General features: G+C 29.8%; 1 protein-coding gene across 3 annotated transcripts in view; it reads left to right on the plus strand.

The window, feature by feature from the left end:
- Positions 1-1,059: 1,059 nt before the first annotated feature.
- The window catches only part of LOC133574309 (putative CENPB DNA-binding domain-containing protein 1), a 69,177-nt gene continuing 46,440 nt past the window's right edge, over positions 1,060-23,796 (plus strand). The window contains exon 1 of one of the 3 annotated variants that reach the window (XM_061926454.1): positions 1,060-1,729. In XM_061926454.1, the coding sequence (XP_061782438.1) occupies positions 1,303-1,729 (427 nt within the window). In that variant the 5' untranslated portion in view covers positions 1,060-1,302. The remainder of the gene's footprint in view (positions 1,730-23,796) is intronic. The other 2 variants (XM_061926455.2, XM_061926456.2) reach the window with 2 other exon arrangements.

Here is a 23,796-nt window from a genome sequence, read left to right on the forward strand (position 1 = left end):
ATGGATGGATGGATGGGTCCCACAGACCCGAACACCACACTATTTCCAGTAAAATAGGGTCTGTTGGTATTCCCGCTCTTAGTTCCTTCACTTCCCGGTGTCCAACACATAACACATGTCATCATATCCTGTGTACCCCCCCTTAAATTCCCCCTACAATGATTGATTGATTGATTGAAACTTTTATTAGTAGATTGCACAGTGAAATACATATTCTGTACAATTGACCACTAAATGGTAACACCCGAATACATTTTTCAACTTGTTTAAGTCGGGGTCCACTTAAATTGATTCATGATACAGATATATACTATTTTCATAATACAGCATATTTGCCAACCCCCCCAGATTTTCCGGGAGACTCCCGAAATTCAGCGCCTATCCCGAAAACCCCCGGGACAAATTATCTCCCGAAAATCTCCCGAAATGGACCTGCGTCCGCTTCGGGGGTCATTTTCTCTTACGTCATTTCCTCTTACGTCATTGACAGCGATTGATAACACTTCGGCTTTAACACAGGACAGCAGCACACACAATATTGTAGTGAAATGCCATCCAATCATCCATTTTCTACCGCTTATTCCCTTTGGGGTCGCGGGGGGCGCTGGAGCCTATCTCAGCTACAATCGGTGGTTTCAACAATAATGTTGATTTAAAGTACAGACATTTAACAGTATTATATATTAATTAATATTAGTGAAATGGTTTCAACAATAATGTTGATTTAAAGTACAGACATTTAACAGTATTATACATTAATTAATATTAGTTAAATGGTTTCAACAATAATGTTGATTTAAAGTACAGACATTTAACAGTATTATACATTAATTAATATTAGTTAAATGGTTTCAACAATAATGTTGATTTAAAGTACAGACATTTAACAGTATTATATTTTAATTTATATTTTTTGCACGTTACCACGAAGACAGAAGATCCCAGCAGCGACCCAACACTCCGCCTGAAATTTTCCCTAACACTCCACCTGGAATTTTTCGAAGCCTGCTGGTGTTTGACATAAGTCCCCTGGGAAAGATTAAGACAAATGTCATTCAGTGGCACCGCCATTTTCAGGAGATTTGGATTCTATCGATCGCTGTCAATGACATAAGAGGAAATTACGTAAGTAAAAGGAAATGACATAAGAGGAAATGGGGAGGGGGAAGAAATTTGGCGTGACACCGCCATAAAAAAAATAATAATAAAAAAGGAAGACGGACAAAGTACTTCCGGTCTTCTTCTTGTTTATCTGGTGCTCAGCGGTGTTGTGATATTTTTGGACTTTAATTTCTAAATAATATGGCGTCCAAACGCTTGGCGTCTTCGAAGGCTCCCCCCGCCGAACCGAAGCGCCGGAGAAAAATGCTCACTATTGTTGAAAAGGTGGAACTCCTTGACATGTTGAAGTTAGGTAAAAGCTACACGAGTGTCGGCCGCCATTACGGAATCAACGAGTCAACTGTACGCTACATAAAGAAGGACGAAAAAAACATAAGGGCGACGGCAGCCATTACTCTTAATAAGAACGCGAAGAGGGTGGTGACGCCGCGGAATAAGACCATTGTGAAGATGGAGTCCGTACTGGCTGTGTGGATCAGTGAATGCAAGATGAAAAATATCCGGCTCGACACGAACATCATCCGCACGAAGGCGAAGAAGCTTTATGAAGATTTTGCTAAAAGTGACTATGTTCCCGACGGATGCCAGAACGACGCCGCCGAGGAAGGTACGTCGAGTGCGTCTAAGATTCCATTTAATGCCAGCAAGGGCTGGTTCGACAAGTTCCAGAAGCGTTTTAAGAACGTTTCTCTACGCGGAGAAGCTGCCTCGGCGGATAAAGCCGCGGCTGAAGAGTTTGTCCACAACACATTTAAAACTTTTATCGAAGAAGCGGATAAAGCCAGAGCCGAGGAATTTGTCCGCAACACATTTAAAACTCTAATCAAGGAAAGAAGCTACCGGCCTGAACAAGTTTTCAACATGGCCGAAACTGGTTTATTTTGGAAAAGAATGCCGTCTCGCACTTTTATTATGAAGGAGGAAGCCAACGCTCCTGGATTTAAGGCTCAAAAAGATCGTTTTACTTTAGTTATGTGTGGGAATGCTGCCGGCTTTATGATAAAGCCAGGGCTTGTTTATAAATCCGAAAACCCAAAGGCCCTGAAAAATAAGAATAAAAACGTGTTGCCTGTGTACTGGATGCATAATCCAAAAGCCAGGATGACAAACTCCCTCATCTCAAATTGGTTCCACCAGTGTTTTATCCCGGAAGTCAGACTGTATCTAGCAGAGAAAGGACTCGAATTTAAAGTACTTTTGCTCTTGGATAATGCTGAAGGCCACACTGTCGATGTGTCGTTTGATGGTGTGCACATTGAGTTCTTGCCCCCAAACACCTCGTCGCTAATTCAGCCCATGGATCAAGGTGTTATTCGTGCATTTAAGGCTCTTTACACTCAAAGTATCCTGCAAAACCTTGTCGACGCAAAGGACTCTGACGAGAACTTCACACTAAAGGCGTACTGGCGTGACTACATCATTGCGTCGTGTCTCCTAAATATACAGAGCATGTGTGGTTTAGGAGTTATGTTTAAATAACGGTCAAATTGAATGTGACAGTAAACTGTCACAGTGAGTAAAACCAATATTTTGTATTTGCAAACCTTACAAAAACAACTGATTCTAGTAAAACTCACATGGATACAATATTACAGGCATTTTTAGACATAATGCATGTTTGGTTTTGGAGTTATGTTTATAAAACTTTTACATTTAGTATGACAGTAATACTGTCATATTGAGTAAAAAAAACTAACTTTTGTCTTTACAAACCTTACAAAAAAAATGTTTTCCAGTAAAACTCACAAATATACATTTTTCCAGGCATTATTAACCATTTTGCATGTTTGGTTTAGGAGTTATGTTTAAATAACTGTTATATCAAATGTTGCAGTTATACCGTCATTATGAGTAAAACCCAGGTTTTGCATTTTTAAACCTTACCAAAATACCTTATTCTGGTAAAACTCACATAGATACAATAATACAGGCATTTTTAGACATAATGCATGTTTGGTTTTGGAGTTATGTTTATATAACTTTCGAATTTAGTATGACAGTTATTCTGTCATATGAAGTAAAAAAACAACTAATTTGTGTCTTTACAAACCTTACAAAAAATTGTTTCCCAGTAAAACTCACAAAGATACATTTCTCCAGGCACTATTAGCCATTTTGCATGTTTGGTTTAGGAGTTATGTTTAAATAACTGTTATATCAAATGTTGCAGTTATACTGTCATTATGAGTAAAACCCAGGTTTTGTATTTGTAAACCTTACCAAAATACCTGCTTCTGGTAAAACTCACATAGATTCAATATTACAGGCATTTTTAGATGGATTGCAAGTTTGGTTTTGGAGTTATGTTTATTTAACTTTCATATTTAGTATGACAGTTATGCTGTCATTTTGAATTAAAAAAAAAACTTACTTGTGTCTTTACAAACCTTACAAAATATTTTTTTCCCAGTAAAACTCACAAAGATTCATTTCTCCAGGCATTATTAGCCATTTAGCATATTTGGTTTAGGAGTTATGTTTAAATAACTGTTATATCAAATGTTGCAGTTATACTGTCATGATGAGTAAAACCCAGGTTTTGTATTTGTAAACCTTACCAAAATACCTTATTCTGGTAAAACTCACATAGATTCAATATTACAGGCAGTTTAAGACTAATTGCAAGTTTGGTTTAGGAGTTTGGTTTCGGAATTATGTTTATATAACTTTCATATTTAGTATGACAGTTATAGCATCATATTGAGTAAAAAAAATAACTTTTGTCTTTACAAACCTTACAAAATATTTTTTTCTAGTAAAACTTACGGAGATACATTTTTCCAGGCATTATTAGCCATTTTGCACATGTGGTTTAAGAGTTATGTTAAAATAACTGTCATATCAAATGTTGCAGTTATACTGTCATTATGAGTAAAACCAAAGTTTTGTATCTGTAAACCTTACCAAAATATCTGATTCTGGTAAAACTCACATAGATTCAATATTACAGGCATTTTTAGACGGATTGCAAGTTTGGTTTTGGAGTTAGGTTTATTTAACTTTTATATTTAGTACGACAGTTATACTGCCATATTGAGTAAAAAATTAACTTGCTTCTTTACAAACCTTACAAACTATTTTTTTTTTTCTTTTCAGGAAAACTTACACAGATACATTTCTCCAGGCATTATTAGTCATTTTGCAAGTGTGGTTTAGGAGTTATGTTTAAATAACTGTCAGATTGAATGTGACCGTATACTGTTATGGTTTACTGTTGTGAGTAAAACCTAATTTTTGTGTTTGTAAACCTTAACAAAATACCTGATTCTAGTAAAACTTACATAGATTCAATATTACAGGCATTTTTAGACGGATTGTATGTTTGGTTTTGGAGTTATGTTTACATAACTTTTACATTTAATATGATAAATAAAGTTGATTTGATTTGACAGTTACACAAAAATATTGAATAAAATAACCTAACTTGTGTCTTTACAAACCTTACAAAATATTTTTTTTCCAGTAAAACTCACAAAGATACATTTCTCCATGCATTATTAGCCATTTTGCATGAGTGGTTTAGGAGTTATGTTTAAATAACTGTCTGATTAAAAGTGACAGTATACTGTCATAGTGAGTAAAACCAATATTTTGTATTTGCAAACCTTACAAAAACAACTGATTCTAGTAAAACTCACATGGATTCAATATTACTGGCATTTTTAGACATAATGCATGTTTATTTTTGGAGTTATGTTTATATAACTTTCGAATTTAGTATGACAGTTATTCTGTCATATTGACTAAAAAAAAGTAACTTGTGTCTTAACAAACCTTACAAAATATTTTTTCCAGTAAAACTCACAAAAATACATTTCTCCAGGCGTTATTAGCCATTTTGCATCTGTGGTTTAGAACTTATATTTAAATAACAGTCAGATTGAATGTGACAGTATACTGTCATAGTGAGTAAAACCAATATTTTGTATTTGCAAACCTTACAAAAACAACTGTTTCTAGTAAAACTCACATGGATACAATATTACAGGCATTTTTAGACATAATGCATGTTTGGTTTTGGAGTTATGTTTATACAACTTTCATAGCCCTTATGTGGGCTATACCGAGGATGTCGTTGTGGCTTGTGCAGCCCTTTGAGACACTTGTGATTTAGGGCTATATAAATAAACATTGATTGATTGATTGATTGATATTTAGTATGACAGTTATACCATCATATTGAGTAAAAAAAACAAACTTTTGTCTTTACAAACCTTACAAAATATTTTTTTGTAGTAAAAATCACAAAGATACATTTCTCCAGGCATTATTAGCCATTTTGCATGTGTGGTTTAAGAGTTATGTTAAAATAATTGTCATATCAAATTTTGCAGTTATACTGTCATTATGAGAAAAACCCAAGTTTTGTATTTGTAAACCTTACCAAAATACCTGATTCTGGTAAAACTCACATACATTTAATATTACAGGCATTTTTAGACGGAATGCAAGTTTGGTTTTGGAGTTATGTTTATATAACTTTCATTATTAGTATGACAGTTATACTGTCATATTGAGTAAAAAAAAACCTAACTTATGTCTTTACAAACTTTTTTTTTTTCCAGTAAAACTTACAAAGATACATTTCTCCAGGCATTATTAGTCATTTTGCATGTGTGGTTTAGGAGTTATGTCTAAATAACTGTCAGATTGAATGTGACAGTATACTGTCTTAGTGAGTAAAACTGAATTTTTGTATTTGTAAACCTTAACAAAATACCTGATTCTAGTAAAACTCACATAGATTCAATATTACAGGCATTTTTAGACAGATTGCATGTTTGGTTTTGGAGTTATGTTTATATAACTTTTACATTTATTATGACGGTTATACAATTATATTAAATACAAAAACCTAATTTGTATCTTTACAAACCTTACAAAATACTTTTTTCCAGTAAAACTCACAAGATACATTTCTCCAGGCATTATTAGCCATTTTGCATGTGTGGTTTAGGAGTTATGTTTAAATAACTGTCAGATTGAATGTAACAGTATACTGTCATAGTGAGTAAAACCAATATTTTGTATTTGCAAGACTTACAAAAACAACCGATTGTAGTAAAACTCAATATGACAAATATACTGTCATATTGAGTAAAAAAAACTAACATATCTTTACAAACCTTACAAAATATTTTTTTCCAGTTAAACTCACAAAGATACTTTTCCCAAGGCATTATTAGCCATTTATCATGTTTGGTTTAGGAGTTATGTTTAAATAACTGTCATATTATGTGTGGCAGTTATACTGTAATTAAGAGTATTTTTTGTATTTGTAAACCTTACTAAAATACATGATTCTGACAAAACTCACATAGATACAATATTACAGGATTTTTTAGACATAAAGCATGTTTCCATCATATTGAGTAAAAAAACTAAATTTTGTCTATACAAACCTTACAAAATATATTTTTTCCAGTAAAACTCACAAAAATACATTTTCCCAGTTATTACCGGTATTAGCCATTTTGCATCTGTGGTTTAGAATTTATTTTTAAATAACAGTCAGATTGAATGTGACAGTATACTGTCAAAGTGAGTAAAACCAAAATTTTGTGATTGCAAACCTTACAAAAACAACTGATTCTACTAAAACTGGCATGGATACAATATTATAGGCATTATTAGACATAATGCATGTTTGGTTTTGGAGTTATGTTTATACAACTTTCATATTTAGTATGACAGTTATACCATCATATTGAGTAAAAAAAAAAAACTTTTGTCTTTACAAACCTTACAAAATATTTTTTTGTAGTAAAAATCACAAAGATACATTTCTCCAGGCATTATTAGCCATTTTGCATGTGTGGTTTAAGAGTTATGTTAAAATAATTGTCATATCAAATTTTGCAGTTATACTGTCATTATGAGAAAAACCCAAGTTTTGTATTTGTAAACCTTACCAAAATACCTGATTCTGGTAAAACTCACATACATTTAATATTACAGGCATTTTTAGACGGAATGCAAGTTTGGTTTTGGAGTTATGTTTATATAACTTTCATTATTAGTATGACAGTTATACTGTCATATTGAGTAAAAAAAAACCTAACTTATGTCTTTACAAACTTTTTTTTTTTCCAGTAAAACTTACAAAGATACATTTCTCCAGGCATTATTAGTCATTTTGCATGTGTGGTTTAGGAGTTATGTCTAAATAACTGTCAGATTGAATGTGACAGTATACTGTCTTAGTGAGTAAAACTGAATTTTTGTATTTGTAAACCTTAACAAAATACCTGATTCTAGTAAAACTCACATAGATTCAATATTACAGGCATTTTTAGACAGATTGCATGTTTGGTTTTGGAGTTATGTTTATATAACTTTTACATTTATTATGACGGTTATACAATTATATTAAATACAAAAACCTAATTTGTATCTTTACAAACCTTACAAAATACTTTTTTCCAGTAAACCTCACAAGATACATTTCTCCAGGCATTATTAGCCATTTTGCATGTGTGGTTTAGGAGTTATGTTTAAATAACTGTCAGATTGAATGTAACAGTATACTGTCATAGTGAGTAAAACCAATATTTTGTATTTGCAAGACTTACAAAAACAACCGATTGTAGTAAAACTCAATATGACAAATATACTGTCATATTGAGTAAAAAAAACTAACATATCTTTACAAACCTTACAAAATATTTTTTTCCAGTTAAACTCACAAAGATACTTTTCCCAAGGCATTATTAGCCATTTATCATGTTTGGTTTAGGAGTTATGTTTAAATAACTGTCATATTATGTGTGGCAGTTATACTGTAATTAAGAGTATTTTTTGTATTTGTAAACCTTACTAAAATACATGATTCTGACAAAACTCACATAGATACAATATTACAGGATTTTTTAGACATAAAGCATGTTTCCATCATATTGAGTAAAAAAAACTAAATTTTGTCTATACAAACCTTACAAAATATATTTTTTCCAGTAAAACTCACAAAAATACATTTTCCCAGTTATTATTAGCCATTTTGCATCTGTGGTTTAGAATTTATTTTTAAATAACAGTCAGATTGAATGTGACAGTATACTGTCAAAGTGAGTAAAACCAAAATTTTGTGATTGCAAACCTTACAAAAACAACTGATTCTACTAAAACTGGCATGGATACAATATTATAGGCATTATTAGACATAATGCATGTTTGTTTTGGAGTTATGTTTATATAACTTTTACATTTAGTATGACAGTTATACTGTCATATGGAGTAAAAAAAAAAAACTTGTGTCTTTACAAACCTTACAAAATATATTTTTTTCCAGTAAAACTCACAAAGGTACATTTCTCCAGGGATTATTAGCCCTTTAGCATGTGTGGTTTAGGAGTTATGTTTAAATAACGGTCAGATTGAATGTGACAGTAAACTGTCACAGTGAGTAAAACCAATATTTTGTATTTGCAAACCTTACAAAAACAACTGATTCTAGTAAAACTCACATGGATACAATATTACAGGCATTTTTAGACATAATGCATGTTTGGTTTTGGAGTTATGTTTATAAAACTTTTACATTTAGTATGACAGTAATACTGTCATATTGAGTAAAAAAAACTAACTTTTGTCTTTACAAAACTTACAAAAAATTTTTTTCCCAGTAATACTCACAAATATACATTTTTCCAGGCATTATTAACCATTTTGCATGTTTGGTTTAGGAGTTATGTTTAAATAACTGTTATATCAAATGTTGCAGTTATACTGTCATTATGAGTAAAACCCAGGTTTTGCATTTTTAAACCTTACCAAAATACCTTATTCTGGTAAAACTCACATAGATACAATAATACAGGCTTTTTTAGACATAATGCATGTTTGGTTTTGAAGTTATGTTTATTTAACTTTCATATTTAGTATGATAATTATACCATCATATTGAGTAAAAAAAACGAACTTGTGTCTTTGCAAACCTTACAAAAGATCATTATTCTAGTAAAACTAACAAAGATACATTGCTCCAGGTTTATTAGCCATTTTGCATGTGTTGTTTATGAGTTATGTCTAAATTACTGTCAGATTGAATGTGACAGTATACTGTCATAGTGAGTAAAGCTAATATTTTGTATTTGCAAACCTTACAAAAACAACTGTTTCTAGTAAAACTCACATTGATACAATAATACATAACTTTTGTCTTTACAAACCTTACAAAAAAAATTTTTTCCAGTAAAACTCACAAATATACATTTTTCCAGGCATTATTAACCATTTTGCATGTTTGGTTTAGGAGTTATGTTTAAATAACTGTTATATCAAATGTTGCAGTTATACCGTCATTATGAGTAAAACCCAGGTTTTGCATTTTTAAACCTTACCAAAATACCTTATTCTGGTAAAACTCACATAGATACAATAATACAGGCATTTTTAGACATAATGCATGTTTGGTTTTGGAGTTATGTTTATATAACTTTCGAATTTAGTATGACAGTTATTCTGTCATATGAAGTAAAAAAACAACTAATTTGTGTCTTTACAAACCTTACAAAAAATTGTTTCCCAGTAAAACTCACAAAGATACATTTCTCCAGGCACTATTAGCCATTTTGCATGTTTGGTTTAGGAGTTATGTTTAAATAACTGTTATATCAAATGTTGCAGTTATACTGTCATTATGAGTAAAACCCAGGTTTTGTATTTGTAAACCTTACCAAAATACCTGCTTCTGGTAAAACTCACATAGATTCAATATTACAGGCATTTTTAGATGGATTGCAAGTTTGGTTTTGGAGTTATGTTTATTTAACTTTCATATTTAGTATGACAGTTATGCTGTCATTTTGAATTAAAAAAAAAACTTACTTGTGTCTTTACAAACCTTACAAAATATTTTTTTCCCAGTAAAACTCACAAAGATTCATTTCTCCAGGCATTATTAGCCATTTAGCATATTTGGTTTAGGAGTTATGTTTAAATAACTGTTATATCAAATGTTGCAGTTATACTGTCATGATGAGTAAAACCCAGGTTTTGTATTTGTAAACCTTACCAAAATACCTTATTCTGGTAAAACTCACATAGATTCAATATTACAGGCAGTTTAAGACTAATTGCAAGTTTGGTTTAGGAGTTTGGTTTCGGAATTATGTTTATATAACTTTCATATTTAGTATGACAGTTATAGCATCATATTGAGTAAAAAAAATAACTTTTGTCTTTACAAACCTTACAAAATATTTTTTTCTAGTAAAACTTACGGAGATACATTTTTCCAGGCATTATTAGCCATTTTGCACATGTGGTTTAAGAGTTATGTTAAAATAACTGTCATATCAAATGTTGCAGTTATACTGTCATTATGAGTAAAACCAAAGTTTTGTATCTGTAAACCTTACCAAAATATCTGATTCTGGTAAAACTCACATAGATTCAATATTACAGGCATTTTTAGACGGATTGCAAGTTTGGTTTTGGAGTTAGGTTTATTTAACTTTTATATTTAGTACGACAGTTATACTGCCATATTGAGTAAAAAATTAACTTGCTTCTTTACAAACCTTACAAACTATTTTTTTTTTTCTTTTCAGGAAAACTTACACAGATACATTTCTCCAGGCATTATTAGTCATTTTGCAAGTGTGGTTTAGGAGTTATGTTTAAATAACTGTCAGATTGAATGTGACCGTATACTGTTATGGTTTACTGTTGTGAGTAAAACCTAATTTTTGTGTTTGTAAACCTTAACAAAATACCTGATTCTAGTAAAACTTACATAGATTCAATATTACAGGCATTTTTAGACGGATTGTATGTTTGGTTTTGGAGTTATGTTTACATAACTTTTACATTTAATATGATAAATAAAGTTGATTTGATTTGACAGTTACACAAAAATATTGAATAAAATAACCTAACTTGTGTCTTTACAAACCTTACAAAATATTTTTTTTCCAGTAAAACTCACAAAGATACATTTCTCCATGCATTATTAGCCATTTTGCATGAGTGGTTTAGGAGTTATGTTTAAATAACTGTCTGATTAAAAGTGACAGTATACTGTCATAGTGAGTAAAACCAATATTTTGTATTTGCAAACCTTACAAAAACAACTGATTCTAGTAAAACTCACATGGATTCAATATTACTGGCATTTTTAGACATAATGCATGTTTATTTTTGGAGTTATGTTTATATAACTTTCGAATTTAGTATGACAGTTATTCTGTCATATTGACTAAAAAAAAGTAACTTGTGTCTTAACAAACCTTACAAAATATTTTTTCCAGTAAAACTCACAAAAATACATTTCTCCAGGCGTTATTAGCCATTTTGCATCTGTGGTTTAGAACTTATATTTAAATAACAGTCAGATTGAATGTGACAGTATACTGTCATAGTGAGTAAAACCAATATTTTGTATTTGCAAACCTTACAAAAACAACTGTTTCTAGTAAAACTCACATGGATACAATATTACAGGCATTTTTAGACATAATGCATGTTTGGTTTTGGAGTTATGTTTATACAACTTTCATATTTAGTATGACAGTTATACCATCATATTGAGTAAAAAAAACAAACTTTTGTCTTTACAAACCTTACAAAATATTTTTTTGTAGTAAAAATCACAAAGATACATTTCTCCAGGCATTATTAGCCATTTTGCATGTGTGGTTTAAGAGTTATGTTAAAATAATTGTCATATCAAATTTTGCAGTTATACTGTCATTATGAGAAAAACCCAAGTTTTGTATTTGTAAACCTTACCAAAATACCTGATTCTGGTAAAACTCACATACATTTAATATTACAGGCATTTTTAGACGGAATGCAAGTTTGGTTTTGGAGTTATGTTTATATAACTTTCATTATTAGTATGACAGTTATACTGTCATATTGAGTAAAAAAAAACCTAACTTATGTCTTTACAAACTTTTTTTTTTTCCAGTAAAACTTACAAAGATACATTTCTCCAGGCATTATTAGTCATTTTGCATGTGTGGTTTAGGAGTTATGTCTAAATAACTGTCAGATTGAATGTGACAGTATACTGTCTTAGTGAGTAAAACTGAATTTTTGTATTTGTAAACCTTAACAAAATACCTGATTCTAGTAAAACTCACATAGATTCAATATTACAGGCATTTTTAGACAGATTGCATGTTTGGTTTTGGAGTTATGTTTATATAACTTTTACATTTATTATGACGGTTATACAATTATATTAAATACAAAAACCTAATTTGTATCTTTACAAACCTTACAAAATACTTTTTTCCAGTAAAACTCACAAGATACATTTCTCCAGGCATTATTAGCCATTTTGCATGTGTGGTTTAGGAGTTATGTTTAAATAACTGTCAGATTGAATGTAACAGTATACTGTCATAGTGAGTAAAACCAATATTTTGTATTTGCAAGACTTACAAAAACAACCGATTGTAGTAAAACTCAATATGACAAATATACTGTCATATTGAGTAAAAAAAACTAACATATCTTTACAAACCTTACAAAATATTTTTTTCCAGTTAAACTCACAAAGATACTTTTCCCAAGGCATTATTAGCCATTTATCATGTTTGGTTTAGGAGTTATGTTTAAATAACTGTCATATTATGTGTGGCAGTTATACTGTAATTAAGAGTATTTTTTGTATTTGTAAACCTTACTAAAATACATGATTCTGACAAAACTCACATAGATACAATATTACAGGATTTTTTAGACATAAAGCATGTTTCCATCATATTGAGTAAAAAAACTAAATTTTGTCTATACAAACCTTACAAAATATATTTTTTCCAGTAAAACTCACAAAAATACATTTTCCCAGTTATTACCGGTATTAGCCATTTTGCATCTGTGGTTTAGAATTTATTTTTAAATAACAGTCAGATTGAATGTGACAGTATACTGTCAAAGTGAGTAAAACCAAAATTTTGTGATTGCAAACCTTACAAAAACAACTGATTCTACTAAAACTGGCATGGATACAATATTATAGGCATTATTAGACATAATGCATGTTTGGTTTTGGAGTTATGTTTATACAACTTTCATATTTAGTATGACAGTTATACCATCATATTGAGTAAAAAAAAAAAACTTTTGTCTTTACAAACCTTACAAAATATTTTTTTGTAGTAAAAATCACAAAGATACATTTCTCCAGGCATTATTAGCCATTTTGCATGTGTGGTTTAAGAGTTATGTTAAAATAATTGTCATATCAAATTTTGCAGTTATACTGTCATTATGAGAAAAACCCAAGTTTTGTATTTGTAAACCTTACCAAAATACCTGATTCTGGTAAAACTCACATACATTTAATATTACAGGCATTTTTAGACGGAATGCAAGTTTGGTTTTGGAGTTATGTTTATATAACTTTCATTATTAGTATGACAGTTATACTGTCATATTGAGTAAAAAAAAACCTAACTTATGTCTTTACAAACTTTTTTTTTTTCCAGTAAAACTTACAAAGATACATTTCTCCAGGCATTATTAGTCATTTTGCATGTGTGGTTTAGGAGTTATGTCTAAATAACTGTCAGATTGAATGTGACAGTATACTGTCTTAGTGAGTAAAACTGAATTTTTGTATTTGTAAACCTTAACAAAATACCTGATTCTAGTAAAACTCACATAGATTCAATATTACAGGCATTTTTAGACAGATTGCATGTTTGGTTTTGGAGTTATGTTTATATAACTTTTACATTTATTATGACGGTTATACAATTATATTAAATACAAAAACCTAATTTGTATCTTTACAAACCTTACAAAATACTTTTTTCCAGTAAACCTCACAAGATACATTTCTCCAGGCATTATTAGCCATTTTGCATGTGTGGTTTAGGAGTTATGTTTAAATAACTGTCAGATTGAATGTAACAGTATACTGTCATAGTGAGTAAAACCAATATTTTGTATTTGCAAGACTTACAAAAACAACCGATTGTAGTAAAACTCAATATGACAAATATACTGTCATATTGAGTAAAAAAAACTAACATATCTTTACAAACCTTACAAAATATTTTTTTCCAGTTAAACTCACAAAGATACTTTTCCCAAGGCATTATTAGCCATTTATCATGTTTGGTTTAGGAGTTATGTTTAAATAACTGTCATATTATGTGTGGCAGTTATACTGTAATTAAGAGTATTTTTTGTATTTGTAAACCTTACTAAAATACATGATTCTGACAAAACTCACATAGATACAATATTACAGGATTTTTTAGACATAAAGCATGTTTCCATCATATTGAGTAAAAAAAACTAAATTTTGTCTATACAAACCTTACAAAATATATTTTTTCCAGTAAAACTCACAAAAATACATTTTCCCAGTTATTATTAGCCATTTTGCATCTGTGGTTTAGAATTTATTTTTAAATAACAGTCAGATTGAATGTGACAGTATACTGTCAAAGTGAGTAAAACCAAAATTTTGTGATTGCAAACCTTACAAAAACAACTGATTCTACTAAAACTGGCATGGATACAATATTATAGGCATTATTAGACATAATGCATGTTTGTTTTGGAGTTATGTTTATATAACTTTTACATTTAGTATGACAGTTATACTGTCATATGGAGTAAAAAAAAAAAACTTGTGTCTTTACAAACCTTACAAAATATATTTTTTTCCAGTAAAACTCACAAAGGTACATTTCTCCAGGGATTATTAGCCCTTTAGCATGTGTGGTTTAGGAGTTATGTTTAAATAACGGTCAGATTGAATGTGACAGTAAACTGTCACAGTGAGTAAAACCAATATTTTGTATTTGCAAACCTTACAAAAACAACTGATTCTAGTAAAACTCACATGGATACAATATTACAGGCATTTTTAGACATAATGCATGTTTGGTTTTGGAGTTATGTTTATAAAACTTTTACATTTAGTATGACAGTAATACTGTCATATTGAGTAAAAAAAACTAACTTTTGTCTTTACAAAACTTACAAAAAAATTTTTTCCCAGTAATACTCACAAATATACATTTTTCCAGGCATTATTAACCATTTTGCATGTTTGGTTTAGGAGTTATGTTTAAATAACTGTTATATCAAATGTTGCAGTTATACTGTCATTATGAGTAAAACCCAGGTTTTGCATTTTTAAACCTTACCAAAATACCTTATTCTGGTAAAACTCACATAGATACAATAATACAGGCTTTTTTAGACATAATGCATGTTTGGTTTTGAAGTTATGTTTATTTAACTTTCATATTTAGTATGATAATTATACCATCATATTGAGTAAAAAAAACGAACTTGTGTCTTTGCAAACCTTACAAAAGATCATTATTCTAGTAAAACTAACAAAGATACATTGCTCCAGGTTTATTAGCCATTTTGCATGTGTTGTTTATGAGTTATGTCTAAATTACTGTCAGATTGAATGTGACAGTATACTGTCATAGTGAGTAAAGCTAATATTTTGTATTTGCAAACCTTACAAAAACAACTGTTTCTAGTAAAACTCACATTGATACAATATTACAGGCATTTTTAGACATAATGCATGTTTGGTTTTGGAGTTATGTTTATATAACTTTCGAATTTAGTATGACAGTTATTCTGTCATATGAAGTAAAAAACAACTAATTTGTGTCTTTACAAACCTTACAAAAAATTGTTTCCCAGTAAAACTCACAAAGATACATTTCTCCAGGCACTATTAGCCATTTTGCATGTTTGGTTTAGGAGTTATGTTTAAATAACTGTTATATCAAATGTTGCAGTTATACTGTCATTATGAGTAAAACCCAGGTTTTGTATTTGTAAACCTTACCAAAATACCTTATTCTGGTAAAACTCACATAGATTCAATATTACAGGCATTTTTAGATGGATTGCAAGTTTGGTTTTGGAGTTATGTTTATTTAACTTTCATATTTAGTATGACGTTATGCTGTCATTTTGAATTTAAAAAAAAACTTACTTGTGTCTGTACAAACCTTACAAAATATTTTTTTCCCAGTAAAACTCACAAAGATTCATTTCTCCAGGCATTATTAGCCATTTAGCATATTTGGTTTAGGAGTTATGTTTAAATAACTGTTATATCAAATGTTGCAGTTATACTGTCATGATGAGTAAAACCCAGGTTTTGTATTTGTAAACCTTACCAAAATACCTTATTCTGGTAAAACTCACATAGATTCAATATTACAGGCAGTTTAAGACTAATTGCAAGTTTGGTTTAGGAGTTTGGTTTCGGAATTATGTTTATATAACTTTCATATTTAGTATGACAGTTATAGCATCATATTGAGTAAAAAAAATAACTTTTGTCTTTACAAACCTTACAAAATATTTTTTTCTAGTAAAACTTACGGAGATACATTTTTCCAGGCATTATTAGCCATTTTGCACATGTGGTTTAAGAGTTATGTTAAAATAACTGTCATATCAAATGTTACAGTTATACTGTCATTATGAGTAAAACCAAAGTTTTGTATCTGTAAACCTTACCAAAATATCTGATTCTGGTAAAACTCACATAAATTCAATATTACAGGCATTTTTAGACGGATTGCAAGTTTGGTTTTGGAGTTAGGTTTATTTAACTTTTATATTTAGTACGACAGTTATACTGCCATATTGAGTAAAAAATTAACTTGCTTCTTTACAAACCTTACAAACTATTTTTATTTTTTTTTCAGGAAAACTTACACAGATACATTTCTCCAGGCATTATTAGTCATTTTGCAAGTGTGGTTTAGGAGTTATGTTTAAATAACTGTCAGATTGAATGTGACCGTATACTGTTATGGTTTACTGTTGTGAGTAAAACCTAATTTTTGTGTTTGTAAACCTTAACAAAATACCTGATTCTAGTAAAACTTACATAGATTCAATATTACAGGCATTTTTAGACGGATTGTATGTTTGGTTTTGGAGTTATGTTTACATAACTTTTACATTTAATATGATAAATAAAGTTGATTTGATTTGACAGTTACACAAAAATATTGAATAAAATAACCTAACATGTGTCTTTACAAACCTTACAAAATATTTTTTCCAGTAAAACTCACAAAGATACATTTCTCCATGCATTATTAGCCATTTTGCATGAGTGGTTTAGGAGTTATGTTTAAATAACTGTCTGATTAAAAGTGACAGTATACTGTCATAGTGAGTAAAACCAATATTTTGTATTTGCAAACCTTACAAAAACAACTGATTCTAGTAAAACTCACATGGATTCAATATTACTGGCATTTTAGACATAATGCATGTTTATTTTTGGAGTTATGTTTATATAACTTTCGAATTTAGTATGACAGTTATTCTGTCATATTGACTAAAAAAAAGTAACTTGTGTCTTAACAAACCTTACAAAATATTTTTTCCAGTAAAACTCACAAAAATACATTTCTCCAGGCGTTATTAGCCATTTTGCATCTGTGGTTTAGAACTTATGTTTAAATAACAGTCAGATTGAATGTGACAGTATACTGTCATAGTGAGTAAAACCAATATTTTGTATTTGCAAACCTTACAAAAACAACTGTTTCTAGTAAAACTCACATGGATACAATATTACAGGCATTTTTAGACATAATGCATGTTTGGTTTTGGAGTTATGTTTATACAACTTTCATATTTAGTATGACAGTTATACCATCATATTGAGTAAAAAAAAAAAACTTTTGTCTTTACAAACCTTACAAAATATTTTTTTGTAGTAAAAATCACAAAGATACATTTCTCCAGGCATTATTAGCCATTTTGCATGTGTGGTTTAGGAGTTATGTTAAAAATAACTGTCATATCAAATGTTGCAGTTATACTGTCATTATGAGTAAAACCAAAGTTTTGTATCTGTAAACCTTACCAAAATATCTGATTCTGGTACAACTCACATATATTCAATATTACAGGCATTTTTAGATGGATTGCAAGTTTGGTTTTGGAGTTATGTTTATTTAACTTTCATATTTAGTATGACAGTTATGCTGTCATTTTGAGTAAAAAAAAATATACTTTGTGTCTTTACAAACCTTACAAAATATTTTTTTCCCAGTAAAACTCACAAAGATTCATTTCTCCAGGCATTATTAGCCATTTAGCATATTTGGTTTAGGAGTTATGTTTAAATAACTGTTATTTTGTAGAAGGCAGTATACTGTCATTATGAGTAAAACCCAATTTTTGTATTTGTAAGCCTTACCAAAATACCTGATTCTGGTAAAACTCACATAGATTCAATATTACAGGCATTTTTAGACGGATTGCAAGTTTGGTTTTGGAGTTATGTTTATTTATCTTTCATATTTAGTACGACAGTTATACTGCCATATTGAGTAAAAAAAACTAACTTGTGTCTTTACAAACCTTACAAACTATTTTTTTTTCTTCCAGTAAAACTTACACAGATACATTTCTCCAGGCATTATTAGTCATTTTGCATATGTGGTTTAGGAGTTATGTTTAAATAACTGTCAGATTGAATGTGACCGTATACTGTCATACTGAGTAAAACCTAATTTTTGTGTTTGTAAACCTTAACAAAATACCTGATTCTCGTAAAACTCACATAGATTCAATATTACAGGCATTTTTAGACGGATTGTATGTTTGGTTTTGGAGTTATGTTTATATAACTTTTACATTTATTATGATAAATAAAGTTGATTTGATTTGACAGTTACACAAAAATATTGAATAAAATAACCTAACTTGTGTCTTTACAAACCTTACAAAATATTTTTTTTTCCAGTAAAACTCACAAAGATACATTTCTCCATGCATTATTAGCCATTTTGCATGTGTGGTTTAGGAGTTATGTTTAAATAACTGTCTGATTAAAAGTGACAGTATACTGTCATAGTGAGTAAAACCAATATTTTGTATTTGCAAACCTTACAAAAACAACTGATTCTAGTAAAACTCACATGGATACAATACTACTGGCATTTTTAGACATAATGCGTGTTTATTTTTTGAGTTGCGTTTATATAACTTTCGAATTTAGTATGACAGTTATTCTGTCATATTGACTAAAAAAAAGTAACTTGTGTCTTAACAAACCTTACAAAATATGTTTTCCAGTAAAACTCACAAAAATACATTTCTCCAGGCGTTATTAGCCATTTTGCATCTGTGGTTTAGAATTTATGTTTAATTAACAGTCAGATTGAATGTGACAGTATACTGTCATAGTGAGTAAAACCAATATTTTGTATTTGCAAACCTTACAAAAACAACTGATTCTAGTAAAACTCACATGGATACAATGCTACAGGCATTTTTAGACATAAAACATGTTTGGTTTTGGAGTTATGTTCATATAAATTTTACATTTAGTATGACAGTTATACTGTCATATTGAGTAAAAAAAACCTAACTTTTTTCTTTACAAACCTTTCAAACTATATTTTTCCAGTAAAACTTACAAAGATACATTTCTCCAGGCATTATTAGAAATTTTGCATGCATGGTTTAGGAGTTATGTTTAATTAACAGTCAGATTGAATGTGACAGTATACTGTCATAGTAGTTTTTTACTCAATATGCCAGTTATGTCCTTAAAATCCTGAGATAATTCGAAAAAAGCAATACAAATGTTTTTCAACATAATTCCTACACCAAACATGCAACATGTCTAATAATGCCTAAAGACATGTATCTTTGTTAGTTTTACTAGAAAAGTTATCTTTTGTATGTTTTGCAAAGAGGCAAATTAGTTTTTTTAATTCAATATGACAGTATAACTGTCATACCAAATATAAAAGTTATATAAACATAACTCCAAAACTGAACCTGCATTATGTCTAAAAATGCCTGTATATTGTATCTATGTGAGTTTTACTAGAATCAGGTAATTTGGTAAGGTTTACATATACAAAAATTGGGTTTTTCTCATAATGACGGTATAACTGCTACATTCAATTTGACAGTTATTTAAACATAACTTCCTAACCACGGATGCAAATAGGCTAATAAAGCGTAAAACAATGCATCTTTGTGAGTTTTACTCAAAAAATATGCTATTTTAAGGCTTGCAAATACAGTAAGTAGTTTTTTACTCGTTATGACAGTAATGTTCTTAAGATCCCGAGATAATGCGAAATAAGCAATAAAAATGTTTTTCAACATAATTCCTACACCAAACATGCAACATGTCTGATAATGCCTGAAGACATGTATCTTTGTTGGTTTTACTAGAAAAAATATCTTTGTAAGTTTTGCAACGATGCAAGTTAGTTTTTTTAATTCAATATGACAGTATAACTGTCATACCAAATATTGATTGATTGAATTATTTATTTCAAACCTGCACAGTACAACACACACTTTTTTTTTTAAAACATTTTGGCAGGGACATTTATGCAAGGCTTGAAAAGGGGTTGGATGAAGCAAATGCTTATAATATCCCAACCCCTCTCACTCATTCCACATTTAACATAAACAATATAATACAAGAACAATACTATACAAACAAAAACAAGAAAAGCTCCTGTACACTAACAATACAATAGTACCACTGTTACTATAAAACAAGACAAGACGAGACAAAACACACACACACACACACACACACACACACACACACATACACACACACACAGGCCCAAACACTCTCTGACCATACACCTCTCTCCCATCGCTCTGTGCTTAGGGCATCACTCTCTTTCCTCCTCGTACTTCTTCAGTACTTCTTTTTTAAACAGTCTTTTAAATAATATAAAAGGTATATAAACATAACTCCAAAACTGAACATGCATTATGTCTAAAAATCCCTGTATATTGTATCTATGTGAGTTTTACTAGAATCAGGTAATTTGGTAAGGTTTACAAATACAAAAATTGGGTTTTTCTCATAATGACAGTATAACTCCTACATTCAATTTGACAGTTATTTAAACATAACTTCCTTAACACACATGCAAAAAGGCTAATAAAGCCTAAAACAATGCATCCTTGTAAGTTTTACTCGAAACATTTGCTATTTTAAGGCTTGCAAACACAAAAAGTAGTTTTTTTACTCATTATGAGAGTAATGTTCTTAAGATCCCGAGATAATGCGAAATAAGCAATAAAAATGTTTTTCAACATAATTCCTACACCAAACATGTCTAATAATACCTGAAGACATGTATCTTTGTTAGTTTTACTACAAAAATTATCTTTTGTAAGTTTTGCAAAGAGGCAAATTAGTTTTTTTAATTCAATATGACAGTATAACTGTCATACCTAATATGAAAGTTCTATAAACATAACTCCAAAACTGAAAATGTATTATGTCTAAAAATGCCTAAAATATTGTATCTATGTGAGTTTTATAAAAACAAGTAATTTGGTAAGGTGTACAATCACATAAATTAGTGTTTAGTCATAATGACAGATAACTGCTACATTCATTTTGACAGTTATTTATGCATAACTTCCTAAACACACATGCAAATAGGCTAATAAAGCCTAAAACAATGCATCCTTGTGAGTTTTACTCGAAACATTTGCTATTTTAAGGCTTGCAAACACAGAAAGTAGTTTTTTACTCGTTATGACAGTAATGTTCTTAAAATCCTGAGATAATGCGAAATAAGCAATAAAAATGTTTTTCAACATAATTCCTACACCAAACATGCAACATGTCTAATAATGCCTGAAGACATGTATCTTTGTTGGTTTTAATAGAAAAATTATCTTTTGTAAGTTTTGCAAAGAGGCAAGCTAGTTTTTTTTAATTCAATATGACAGTATAACTGTCATACCAAATATGAAAGTTATATAAACATAACTCCAAAATTAAACATGCATTATGTTTAAAAATGCCTAAAATATTATATCTATGTGAGTTTTACAAGAATCAGGTAATTTGGTAAGGTTTACAATTACATAAATTGCGGTTAAGTCATAATGACAGATAACTGCTACATTCAATTTGACAGTAATTTTTACATAACTTCCTAACCACACTTGCAAATAGGCTAATAAAGCCTAAAACAATGCATCTTTGTGAGTTTTACTCTAAACATATGCTATTTTAAGGCTTGCAAACACAGAAAGTATTTTTTTACTCGTTATGACAGTAATGTTCTTAAAATCCTGAGATAATGCGAAATAAGCAATAAAAATGTTTTTCAACATAATTCCTACACCAAACATGCCTAATAATGCCTGAAGACATGTATCTTTGTTGGTTTTACTAGAAAAATTATCTTTTGTAAGTTTTGCAACTATGCAAGTTAGTTTTTTTAATTCAATATGACAGTATAACTGTCATAGCAAATATAAAAGTTATAAAAACATAACTCCAAAACTGAACATGCATTATGTCTAAAAATGCCTGAAATATTGTATCTATGTGAGTTTTACAAGAATCAGGTAATTTGGTAAGGTTTACAAATACAAAAATTGCAGTTTTTCTCATAATGACAGTATAACTGCTACATTCAATTTGACAGTTATTTAAACATAACTTCCTAAACACAAATGCAAAAAGGCTAAAAAAAGCCTAAAACAATGCATTCTTGTAAGTTTTACTCGAAACATTTGCTATTTTAAGGCTTGCAAATACAAAAAGTAGTTTTTTACTCATGAGAGTAATGTTCTTAAAATCCTGAGATAATGCAAAATAGGCAATAAAAATGTTTTTCAACATAATTCCTACACAAACATGCAACATGTCTAATAATGCCTGAAGACATGTATCTTTGTTAGTTTTACTAGAAAAATTATCTTTTGTAAGTTTTGCAAAGAGGCAAGTTAGTTTTTTTATTTCAATATGACAGTATAACTGTCATACCAAATATGAAAGTTATATAAACATAACTCCAAAATTAAACATGCATTATGTCTAAAAATGCCTAAAATATTATATCTATGTGAGTTTTACAAGAATCAGGTAATTTGGTAAGGTTTAAAATTACATAAATTGCGGTTTAGTCATAATGACAGATAACTGCTACATTCAATTTGACATTAATTTTTACATAACTTCCTAACCACACTTGCAAATAGGCTAATAAAGCCTAAAACAATGCATCTTTGTGAGTTTTACCCGAAACATATGCTATTTTAAGGCTTGCAAACACAGAAAGTAATTTTTTACTCATTATGACGGTAATGTTCTTAAAATCCTGAGATAATGCAAATTAAGCAATAAAAATGTTTTTCAACATAATTCCTACACCAAACACGCAACATGTCTAATAATGCCTGAAGACATGTATCTTTCTTGGTTTTACTAGAAAAAATATCTTTTGTATGTTTTGCAAAGAGGCAAGTTAGTTTTTTTTTATTCAAAATGACAGTATAACTGTCATACCAAATATGAAAGTTCTATAAACATAACTCCAAAACTATGAATGCATTATGTCTAAAAAACTCCTAAAATATTGTATCTATGTGAGTTTTATAAAAACAAGTAATTTGGTAAGGTTTACAATCACATAAATTAGGGTTTAGTCATAATGACAGATAACTGCTCCATTCAATTTGAAAGTTATTTAAACATAACTTCCAAACCACAATTGCAAATAGGCTAATAAAGCCTAAAACAATGCATCTTTGTGAGTTTTACTCTAAACATATGCTATTTTAAGGCTTGCAAACACAGATAGTAGTTTTTTACTCATTATGACAGAATGTTCTTAAAAACCTGAGATAATGCAAATTAAGCAATACAATTTTTTTTCAACATAACTCCTACACCAAACATGCAAC

Source organism: Nerophis lumbriciformis, linkage group LG31 (genome assembly GCF_033978685.3).
Source record: "Nerophis lumbriciformis linkage group LG31, RoL_Nlum_v2.1, whole genome shotgun sequence".
In the NCBI taxonomy this organism is placed as follows: domain Eukaryota; kingdom Metazoa; phylum Chordata; class Actinopteri; order Syngnathiformes; family Syngnathidae; genus Nerophis; species Nerophis lumbriciformis.